The sequence below is a fragment of the Protomyctophum bolini genome (genome assembly GCF_963924005.1).
Source record: "Protomyctophum bolini genome assembly, chromosome: 3".
Lineage (NCBI taxonomy): Eukaryota > Metazoa > Chordata > Actinopteri > Myctophiformes > Myctophidae > Protomyctophum > Protomyctophum bolini.
In genome coordinates, this window is record NC_137864.1 from 51,930,052 (window position 1) to 51,942,369 (window position 12,318).

Sequence of the window (12,318 nt, forward strand, 5' to 3'; positions counted from 1 at the left end):
TGATGTGAAAACTGACATGTTGATTAATGAGCTTTGTCCCTGTCAAATAAATAAATAAATAAAAGAAATATGCTACTTTTGGGAAAATGTTTGAAGCTGTATGGACATTAGGACCTGTGGCTGGAAGGGTGAAAATGGCAGTTTACATTCTGTAGGAAAACCTAACCTTAACCTAAGTAAAACTATACCTAAACCTAACCTCAGTAAACTATACCTAAACCTAACCTCAGTAAACTATACCTAAACCTAACCTCAGTAAACTATACCTAAACCTAACCTCAGTAAACTATACCTAAACCTAACCTCAGTAAACTATACCTAAACCTAACCTCAGTAAACTATACCTAACCTCAGTAAACTATACCTAAACCTAACCTCAGTAAACTATACCTAAACCTAACCTCAGTAAAACTAACGCAGTGGCTGGGGGGCGCTTCCAAGAACCTGAATCCGCAGCAGAAACCCTTTTAGCGTCAGAAAGGGGGACACACAGGGTAGGGTTAGGGGAACACAGTGGTTGCACCACTCAAAAATGGCAGTTACATGTTATGTAGGAACGCTTGGGCTCCCCCTGTGTGTAGCGCCTTATAAATGCACACCCAGTGCTGTGCTTCTCAAGACCGCCACCAAGTGGTCAAAGATAATAATGGAAATAATCTAAATAATGCCTCTGTAGTACCCTACAAGGATTGTGTTTGACATTACCTGTGTATCATACCGGTTTAAGTCACATAGGTGTTTACATCCATGGTACCAAAATGTCCCAGATAAATACAGCAGTGCAGCAAATTTCATCAACAGGAAAACCTGAGAGAAATCCAAAACAAGACAGCTCCCATGTCGTTCAATCCCTTCACCAAGCGAAGAAACGTTGCACAACTCATTGGTAGGAACTTAAGTGCCTTGTCAGTGTGGTGTTCAATGAATACAATGAAAACTCAAGCGCTGTGGGACACAGGAGCACTTAATGTCCATAATGAGTGAGGAATGGAAACAAACAAACTTACCCGATGTCGGGACGGGGTGAAGCCAATCAGTGACCTGCTGAGTGCAGATGAACTACTTAATTTGAGAGCCGCAAATGGCTCAGAAATACCATTCCAAGGGGTGGGTTGAGGTTAAACTCAGCTTTGTTTGATCCAAAGACCAAAACAGCAGAGGGTCAACTGAACTACTGGTACCCATGCTAGTGAGCAGAGCCTTGGTGGTGGAGAGGCCCATCATTGGTTTCAATGCGAATGCGATTGAGGAAATATTCCAACAATGATAATAAAGGCACCCATGGAGACAATGTGGCCATGCTGAGGAATGCATTGAGGATGGGGGCGGGCTAGCCAGTGGACAATATGGAGTACCCTGGGCAGTCCCATACTGGTGGGGTCCTCAGATGATACACCCCATATCGGTGCCTGTACACACACTTGACTTAACACACACACACACACACACACACACACACACACACACACACACACACACACACACACACACACACACACACACACACACACACACACACACACACACACACACACACACACACACACACACACACACACACACACACACACACACACACACACACACACACTTGACTTAGCACGCCCGCACAAATCAATCTAGTCAATAGTGTACCGTTAGATTAAGGTTTAATTACAAAGAGACTACATTAAGATTTGGTCAGTCATTCAATACAAAACAGTACTGTTAAGGTTGTTTATCATAAACTACAGTACTGTTAAGGTTGTTTATCATAAACTACAGTACTGTTAAGGTTGTTTGTAAGGTCGGTTATCATAATGCTTAATCAGTGGAATTAAGAGTCAACAATATTCTGGACCCCTAAAAAGCCGTCCTTTCGTCACAGTATCGTTTCTAATCGTTTCGGGGAGGCTGGGTTTGGTCAGAAGACACTTTTCCTCAAAATACATCATTGTCAGATTGGGATGGCAGCCTTCGACACATTAAAACGTGCGTCATAGCCAATAGCAGCCTTCGACACATTAAAACGTGCGTCATAGCCAATAGCAGCCATCGACACATTAAAACGTGCGTACATAGCCAATAGCAGCCTTCGACACATTAAAACGTGCGTCACAGCCAGATTCACAGAAATACCTCCGTGAGAAATATCTAAAAAGTAGCAGAACAGACTAAAGTAAAGCATCTGGTTAAACATAGTTTTTTTTTTTTTTAAACCAAAGCCGTTGCAACACTTACACACTTTAGGACAGACAAACAAGTATAATATAACAAAAGATAAAATAAAACAATTAAATTATTACTCTTATCATTTCTGATTCTAATAGTGGGAACAAAACGGCCCAAGAAATCTTTACCAGAAATAAAAAAGAAAAAACAAATTGACTCTCGAAACGGAATCATCATAAATAATATCAAGTGGAAATGTGACTGGCTTCCTGTGTGTGAAACTGTAAAATACAGTAAATAATGAATGTTCCTCTTTTGTTGGTCTCGATAAAACACCTCTCCGTCAGAGAGAGATTGAGAACGCTGAGAGCGTCGTGTGTCTCTCTGTAGCCCTTTTAGAGAGACGTCATCTGGTCCCTGGAGGTTAGTACGGGAATGTCTCTCTTGTTATCGTCAGGAATGTCTCTCTTGTTATCGTCAGGAATGTCTCTCTTGTTATCGTCAGGAATGTCTCTCTTGTTATCGTCAGGAATGTCTCTCTCTTCTATAAGTTATTCCTCGTCTTTCTTGCATACTTTCAGTGGCGGATTCAAATGTTGTCGACCCGTAAACGACCTGTATGTTCTCATCAGGACCGCGCGACGGAGCCAGTAAATCGATTGTTGTTGTCGTGGTTGTCAGCCATTGTCCGACGTCGTGCTGGGCACGTTTATCGTCCGACTACTAACTCTATTACTAACCCTAAATCTAACTCTATCACTAACCCTAAATCTAACTCTATCACTAACCCTAAATCTAACTCTATCACTAACCCTAAATCTAACTCTATCACTAACCCTAAATCTAACTCTATCACTAACCCTAAATCTAACTCTATCACTAACCCTAAATCTAACTCTATCACTAACCCTAAATCTAACTCTATCACTATCCCTCAGTCTTAACCGGCGACCTATAAGTAAACATAAAGCAAAGTTGTTAAGCAGTAATTTCACTTCTGCGTTTCCTAGTCGCCTACTCGCGGTAAAGTAAAAATATTTAGGACGACCGTCGAGTCGATTCTACTCTATGGCTCCGAGACACGAACACTTGCAAAGAAACAAGAGAAACGGTTGGATGGCACTTACATTACACCCGCCTTCTAACGAGAGCGATGGAAGAGCCACCCATCGACTGATCTAATATACGGTAACCTTCCCTGTGTTTCTACACTGGTCCACCCATCGACTGATCTAATATACGGCAACCTTCCCCGTGTTTCTTCACTGGTCCGATCCAGAAGAACACAGTTTGCATGTCGGCCACTGCTACAGAGCTGACCATGAGGTTATAATCTTCCCTTCTTCTCTGGAGTCCTGCCTCAAAGCAGACCAGAGGTAGAAAACTGTCGTTCCCTCTGATGTCATCGCTATATAGGGGACACATGATGTCATCGCTATAGGGGACACAGGCATCAGTAAAGCAGGAACTGGGGATGGCAATGAAGGCTTGGGGAAGTCTGGCGTAATATTGTGAAATCCATGATCTCGACCGCGGTCGAAAAATGATGATGATGGCTCGCGGTAGGCAGTGGTAGGCAGTGGTAGGCAGTATGTAGGAAACGTCCATACTGGCTCCGTTTCAGGGTCTTGACGAGAACATAGCAGTCGGTGGTTGTGGGTCGATAACAGTCGAAGCGGCCGGTGCGTCTAGTTTGGTCCCCAGGATAGCGGTTTACTACGCTGAGCAGCGTGGAGGAGGAGGAGGAGCCTCCAGGTGTTTACTACGCTGAGCAGCGAGGAGGAGGAGGAGGAGCCTCCTGTCCTGGTGTTGACTACGTGGAGCTGGACACGGCCAGCTTCTTCAGATGGTCCATGAAGACCTGGAGACTGACGTCGTCGGTCAGGATGGGGGCTCCCGACTCCTACACAGCAGGACGAAGAGAGGGGGGTTAAAACCTTAGAGTATATATGAATAGAGACGGCACCCAGAGGAAACCCTGAGGCCAAATGGACATACAGTAGTGGCCGAATTTGATATTGCAGCGTGGCCCCAAACACATGAACGCGCTGGTCCGTTCACTATCATTGTGCACGTTCACCACGGCAGCACGCTCGTGCACGTTCGTGCGTGTTTGTGCGTGTTCAACGGGTGCAGGTCTTTTTTCCGACAGCATATTGATCCGAAACCTCAATCCTAACCTAACCCTAACCGCAAGCACGGGAGCAGCGCATGTCGGACCATCGCTTTTTCGCATCGCAGCGAATGTCCCCCCGCTGCGGAGCGGACCGTTGCCCCGTCGGCTAGAATGCTGTCGGAAAAAAGGCCGCCTCCCGTGTTCAACGGCAGCGAGTTCATGTGTTTGGGGGCAAATCCATCCCAGAATGCACTCTGTTCCTACCAGGAAGGAGGAGTGAAATCGCCTCATGCGCTTTTGAGCAACTTAATGCGAGTGGATGGAAGGAGAACTTGGATGTCGTCTCTATTCATATATACTCAACTAACTAAGGTTAAAACCCATTTAGGCCCGACGTCGAAATGAAAACAAATCTCTTCTAAGCGCACCGAGTGCGCCGCGCTATACGAGCTGGTAGGTCTGCTATTTTTGAAAAATTGTGAAAATGTGCCTGAAATCTTTGAATATATATTCTTTCAGAGCGAGTTTATAACTCAAATGTTTGCTACTGGGGGGGGGGGGGGGGGGGGGGTCCCTGGAACAACATATTTTCAGATGGGGATCGACGGCCAATGTCAAATATTATATTTGGAGTCCTTGACATGAATACGTTTGAGAACCACTGACATTCAAGATTCAATAATTTATTTGCCATGTCAACAAGTTGATAGGAATTTGTCTTGGTTCATACTCAACATATACAGACAACCATAGATACACAAACAAGAAGGACAATACAATACAAAAACCAGCAGCATAGGCAATTACATCCAGTTTTTTAAAGTGCTATATGCATATACTATGAGTTCAGATGTCTAATGGCTACGGGGTGTAAGTGCTATCCCTGAAGCGACATGTGGAGCTCTGGACACTTCTATATCTCCTGCCTGATGGGAGGAGATTGAAGAGGTGATGTGCAGGATGGGAGTTGATCTGCGATGATTTTATTTGCCTTCCTAATTATTCTGGTGACATGAGGAGAAACATGAGGTTTTTCAGAAAACTGTCAGGATATTTATTTAAATTTCGACGTCAGGCCGAAATGGGTTAAGATCATAACAATGACCCGATTATCCCCAAAACATTCTGAAAACCCGTCATCCACCTCTCTTCAGAACCACACAGTCCCACTGCAGTTTAGCTCTCCCACGTTTTAACCCATTCAGGGCCTGACTGATTAAAAGAAAATCTTCTAAATCCTCCAGTTTTCTGAAATAAATATTTTCACGATTTTTCAAAAACAGCAGACCTACAAGCTCGTAGCGCGCCACTCGGTGGCGCGCTATGAGCTTGTAGATCTGCTATTTTTAAATAGCTAAATTATAACACAATGTTTAAAACACCAAAGGGGTTTTAAAGACTGATATTATGCGAGTATCCTACACGGATGAAACTAAATCCAATCCTGTCCACTCATTGCTGAGATTGGTTTATCCAGGACTTAGGGCCAAGGTGGTGACATCATACCATACGGCTGGTTCGCTACAGCTATAAGCTCCTCTTGAATTTGAAAACATGATAAAATGTGTATACTACTACTATATATTAGAGACCTGCGGGTGGCGGTTTAGCCTTATTCATTGATGTCAAACGAAATAAATATATTCAGATCTTTTTTCTTCACTTTTCTTCACACGTTCACTTCCCTGTTTAGCACTCTGAAAGAAAGGCTCGCTATGCGCGTACTCTAGGGAAGCTCTCTGTGGTTTTGACCGGGCGGCTAAACTTCTGTCTTGTTTTTAGGATTGATTTGAAAATAATTTTACTTGTCTATAAAGCTCTCAATGGTCTCGCACCTTCTTCCTACCTACATGACTGCCTGCCTAAATATGTCCCAAACCGCCCCCCTATAAGGTCTTCCACTGCTGGCCTGCTCGCTTTGCCTAAAAAAATGGCAACTAAAAAATACGGGGAAGCAGCTTTTTGCTTCTACGGGCCGTCGGCGTGGAACAAACTCCCACTGTACCTTCGACAGGCAGCCTCTGTAGTTTAATAACACTGTACCTTCGTCAGGCAGCCTCTGTAGACATTTTTAAAGCTCAGCTCAAGACCCACTTCTACACCCTTGCTTTTAATTGATCTTTTATTTTTTTTGTTATTCATGTCCTCACTGTATTGCATTACTGCTTGTTTTCTTAATGTCGTTGCCTTGCTTTTCTTTTTTATTCTCCATTGTTCTGTAAAGCACTTTGAGCTGCATTTCATGTCATGAAAGGTGCTATACAAATAAAGTTTTATTATTATTATTTCTGACTTCAACATGCCTCTCGCCCGGAATATCAACGCTTCTAGAGAGACTCCATCGTAATCCTAGCGAGGTAAAGCAAGCAACATTATTATGCCTCCCGGTTTTTCTACGGAACGGAAGCCCCCTTCAGGCTTTCAGAGTAAAAGCTGCCATATCTACCCGGCCCGGCACCTCCGAGCTTCTATTTTGAAAGAACGGCGCGTGGTGGCGTACCTGTCCCCAGGCGTAGAGGTTGTTGTGCGTCTGCGACGGGTTGACCTTGGACAGCAGGAAGCGCGCCTGCGAGCCGCCGTGCTCCGTGTCGATGTAGCGCGGCATGGGGAAACGCGTCTGCAGGATCTCCTGGGCGTCGTCCAGGGGCGCCTGCAGCAGCTGCTTGAAGTTCTCGTACTCGGGCATCTCCTGGTAGCCCGCCTTACGCCACTGGGCGATGGTCTGGAGGAGAGGAGGAGAGAGAGAGGGGGTGAGAGAGGGCCTTACGCCACTGGGCGATGGTCTAGAGGAGAGGAGGAGAGAGAGAGAGAGGGGGTGAGAGAGGGCCTACGCCACTGGGCGATGGTCTAGAGGAGAGGAGAGGGGGTGAGAGAGAGCCTTACGCCACTGGGCGATGGTCTGGAGGAGAGGAGAGGGAGTATCAGAGTTATGGTGGGAACTAACTGGACACTAGTGAACCAACTGGACAGTGAGGTGTGGAGTCTAACTGGACACTAGTGAACCAACTGGACAGTGAGGTGTGGAGTCTAACTGGACACTAGTGAACCAACTGGGCAGTGAGATGTGGAGTCTAACTGGACACTAGTGAACCAACTGGACAGTGAGGTGTGGAGTCTAACTGGACACTAGTGAACCACAGTGAGATGTGGAGTCTAACTGGACACTAGTGAACCAACTGGACAGTGAGATGTGGAGTCTAACTGGACACTAGTGAACCACAGTGAGATGTGGAGTCTAACTGGACACTAGTGAACCAACTGGACAGTGAGATGTGGAGTCTAACTGGACACTAGTGAACCAACTGGACAGTGAGGTGTGGAGTCTAACTGGACACTAGTGAACCAAGTGGGCAGTGAGGTGTGGAGTCTAACTGGACACTAGTGAACCAAGTGGACAGTGAGATGTGGAGTCTAACTGGACACTAGTGAACCAAGTGGACAGTGAGGTGTGGAGTCTAACTGGACACTAGTGAACCAAGTGGACAGTGAGGTGTGGAGTCTAACTGGACACTAGTGAACCAAGTGGACAGTGAGGTGTGGAGTCTAACTGGACACTAGTGAACCAACTGGACAGTGAGGTGTGGAGTCTAACTGGACACTAGTGAACCACAGTGAGATGTGGAGTCTAACTGGACACTAGTGAACCAACTGGACAGTGAGATGTGGAGTCTAACTGGACACTAGTGAACCAAGTGGACAGTGAGGTGTGGAGTCTAACTGGACACTAGTGAACCAAGTGGACAGTGAGGTGTGGAGTCTAACTGGACACTAGTGAACTAGTGAACAAGTCTCACCTCTCCGTGGAAGATGACCAGCTGGAAGAAGGTGTCCATCAGGAGGATCTTGTCTGGGAGGATGCTGCTGCTGTCCAGGAGCACAGGCTGTGGACAGGTCAAAGGAAGGACACACACACACACACACACACACACACACACACACACACACAGGTCAATGCTAAAGGCTGTGGCGGTATGAAGGTAACCGTTGACAGGCCTATAGATTTGACAGCATGGAGTTGTTCAGTGTTGAACAACAAAACTAAGCTACGTTGACTAAAAGTAAGACTAAATATACTGACAATTTCGTCAACAAATAAAAACTAGACTAAAACGTTAGGAAGGGACTATAGTGGACAAGAGATCCAGTACAAGTCATTTTACACTTGGTTGCATGCTGAAAATAGCAGATCTACAAGCTCTCAATGCATCGCAGTGCGACGCGTTTTTCAGCAAGTGTCAAATCAGCCATTACGACACCATCAAGGCCCGCCAAAATAATAATAATATTATTATAATAATAATTTTAGTCGACTAAATCAACTGTGGATTTAACCCATTTAGGCCTAAGGCCGATTCTAAAAAAAACGCCTTCTAAAGCCTGACCTTTTTTTTTTCTGAAAAACTTCAAATATTTATATAGCAGCATCAATGTTTTGTATTTTTTTTAATACTCTACATACTGTACAAGTAAGTCGACTAAAATCTCATGACATTTACTCGACTAAAACTAGACTAACACTAAAACATTGAAGGTGACTAAAATGTGACTAAAACTAAATGAAGTTTTATTCCAAAGACTGCGACTAAAACACTGGTCGACAGGCCTAGATTTGACAGCATAAGAGTTCTTAATGACGTTTAGAAGCTTTAGAACACTTTCCTGGGGGTCTTTATGTGTGTAATATGTGGTTTTAGATATTTTAGATTGTAGCAGTGAGCCCAGTGTCTCTGATGTCATGGACACTGGGCTCACTTCCTTCCTGGACTACATGTTGTCTCAGTAAGACAGCTCTCCCCCCTATCCACAAGGAGGAGCAGTGCACCAAAGAATGATGGGAATTGTAGTCCAGGAAGGTAGTGAGACCAGTGTTGATGACATCAGAGACATTGTGCTCACTGATACAATCTAAAATGTCTAAAACCACACATTACACACATAAATACCCCCAGGAAAGTGTTCTAAAGCTTCTAAAAGTCATTAACATATATTTTTTTTGCAAAAAGGGTGAAGTGTCCCTTTCAGACTATAGGTATATAATATACTGCAGTGGACAACAACAACACTGACCTCTGGTGGTCCGTAGAAGGAGTACGAGTAGAGGATGGGCTGCACCATGATGAGCGACTGCGTCAGGTCCTCGCGGACGAAGTGGTGGCGGTAGTAGGACGACTCGTCAGGGCTGTTGTTGAACACCTGGAGGAAGGGCGACCGCCGCAGGTGGAACATGAACTGGAAAGAGAGAAAAACATTATTATTATTGTTTTTTTTAATACTGTTTTTATTAGGCATTTTTTGTATGACATCAGAATATTATCGACAATGATAATGAGTAGTTCAGTTATAAAAATGAAAAAAAATAACAGGCAATGTGAATGTTCCACATACAATACATAATAAAAAAGACATATAAATGTGATAAACATGAAAAAACTAAAAACTGTTGAACAATGACAAGTGTGAACAGACAAACAAAACAGACAACAGGACAGACACTCTTGCTCTCAAACTTTTCCAACATGTTGTTGTAAATTAAGTGAATTACATACATTATTTTTTAAATGAGAAAAAATAAAATAAAGAAAAAACACTCAGTACCTTTTTTTTCTTTCCAATTTTCTATTGTGCTTATTATAATTATTTTATCCCAGGATTTTGTAACCCATTTTTCACCCCTGTGTCAATCATCTAATGTGATCCTGGGCTCTACACACCCTCCACCAACCTAGTCCCCATATATGGGGGACAAGGGGAGACCAACCTAGTCCCCATATATGGGGGACGAGGAGAGAGCAACCTAGTCCCCATATATGGGGGACAAGGGGAGACCAACCTAGTCCCCATATATGGGGGACGAGGAGAGAGCAACCTAGTCCCCATATATGGGGGACAAGGAGAGAGCAACCTAGTCCCCATATATGGGGGACAAGGGGAGAGCAACCTAGTCCCCATATATGGGGGACAAGGGGAGACCAACCTAGTCCCCCATATATGGGGGACAAGGGGAGAGCAACGGACTTGAACTCATGCTTCCTTCATGCCTGAGTGTCCAAGTTGCTCCTTTACACCTGACAGGGGGGAGTTTCCCTGGTTGGACGTAGAGCGCGTGGAAGGAACACGTTATTCCAACCAGTTCCTTTCCCCTCCATCAGGTGCCCCGGCTGGCCAGGGGGAGGCAGTTTAGTGACCAGGATTACTGCATGTTTTTTGTGAGGGTATACCTACCCCTAAAACATTATTATAAACCTTTTAGGTGCGTTCAGACCATAGACTGTAAAAAATATGGACAAAGCGTTCCCCGGGTCTAACATGAACGTAAAATGAAGCCTGTAATTCCTTGCACTGTAAGTCGCCATATTTCTAGATCCGTTTGGGCCCAGCTGGTCATTGGCTGGCACAGATAACGAGGCGGGACTTACTCTTCGTTGGTTTTTATTTTGACTGAACGGGGGGTGGCTCCCGATCATAGACTGTAACGGTAGCCACGCCCCTCAGAACATACGCGACTTTATGGTAATTTTTTTAATAAATGGGACCATAATTTTCTCAAAAGAATATTATGACATTAGAAATGAGACTTTAAACTAGTGACTGGAAGCAGAAAGTATTCATTTCATGACCATGTTTATTAAGGTAATACAGTCTAGGTGAAGTTGGGCCCAAATACATGGACTTCTATGGGGCTATGGGTTTTTCTGGGTCCAATGACAGCGCCACAACAGGCCATTATATGAACTTTCAGGAAGTCCCGATTTCCTTAGTGGCTTCACGAAATATCTGTCTGACTGCCCCCCTGGTTAAATATCTGTCTGACTGCCCCCTGGTTAAATATCTGTCTGACTGCCCCCCTGGTTAAATATCTGTCTGACTGCCCCCCTGGTTAAATATCTGTCTGACTGTCCCCCTGGTTAAATATCTGTCTGACTGCCCCCCTGGTTAAATATCTGTCTGACTGCCTCCCTGGTTAAATATCTGTCTGACTGCCCCCCTGGTTAAATATCTGTCTGACTGCCCCCCTGGTTAAATATCTGTCTGACTGCCCCCCTGGTTAAATATCTGTCTGACTGCCCCCCTGGTTCAGACTTAGTCCAACAAAATGTATTTTGGCGGGCCTTGATGCCGTTGCAATGGCTGATTTTACGTAGCCGATCTACAAGTTGTGAGCTTGTAGATCAGATGTTTTCAGTGGGCAACCAAGTGTAAAATGACTTATACTGGATCTCTTGTCCACTAGTCCATTTCTAACATTTTAGTCTAGTTTTTATTTCTTCACAGAATTGTCGATATATTTAGTCTTAGTTTTAGTCGTCACAGCTTAGTTTATTTAGTTTCCATTTAGTTTTGTCGGTGAAAAAAGGCATCCAACATTTTTCGTCTTAGTTTTAGTCGACGAAAACAACACTGCTGAAGGTGTTGGGACAACATCTTGCAGTCCCATGATGGCCCACCAGGTGGCAGACTTACCTGCGGGTACAGGGACAGAGACTCTGACAGCTTGAAGGATGTTGGGTCGTCTTTGTTGAACTGGCCAAACTTCTGACACTGTGGAGAGAGAGAGAGAGAGATAGAGAGAGAGAGAGAGAGAGAGAGAGAGAGAGAGAGAGAGAGAGAGAGAGATAGAGAGACAGAGAGAGAGACAGAGAGAGAGAGAGAGAGAGAGAGAGAGAGAGAGAGAGAGAGAGAGAGAGAGAGAGAGAGAGAGACATAGAGAGAGAGAGAGAGAGACACAGAGAGAGAACAGAACTCAGAACATGTCATAATGTCAAAGAGTTTCACTGGATGCATCGACACATGGAGGACGGTCTGCATTCCTTCATAGGCGGTACATTCCAGACAACTCCCAGGGGGTGCATTGTTCTCCTCCGTTCCATTACCAACAACTAGGCCTGTCACAACTCTTACACAAACGCCCTAAATCGCAATTATTATTTCTTTGCATAATCGTCAATAGAGCGCCGAAGTCCTGACGTCACTCGCTCGTCACCCTCGATTCCCCCCTGGTTCACGGAAGTCATTTTAAAATCGTTTCATATAAGCATTGTGGTCCAAAAATA

At 44.6% G+C, this 12,318-nt stretch overlaps 1 protein-coding gene across 2 annotated transcripts in view; it reads right to left on the reverse strand.

Moving 5' to 3' along the window:
- Positions 1-1,642: 1,642 nt before the first annotated feature.
- Positions 1,643-12,318, reverse strand: part of LOC308312904 (protein transport protein Sec23A) — a 45,564-nt gene continuing 34,888 nt past the window's right edge. The window contains exons 15-20 of one of the 2 annotated variants that reach the window (XR_013963821.1): positions 11,729-11,806; positions 9,335-9,496; positions 8,062-8,148; positions 6,768-6,989; positions 3,097-4,054; positions 1,643-2,904 (exon numbers count right to left, since the gene is read on the reverse strand). Coding sequence is in view for 1 of the 2 variants with exons in the window: in XM_080759676.1 (XP_080615802.1) it covers positions 3,965-4,054; positions 6,768-6,989; positions 8,062-8,148; positions 9,335-9,496; positions 11,729-11,806 (639 nt within the window). In the remaining variant the exon portion in view is untranslated. Of the gene's footprint in view, positions 4,055-6,767; positions 6,990-8,061; positions 8,149-9,334; positions 9,497-11,728; positions 11,807-12,318 lie in introns of both variants that reach the window. The other variant, XM_080759676.1, reaches the window with a different exon arrangement.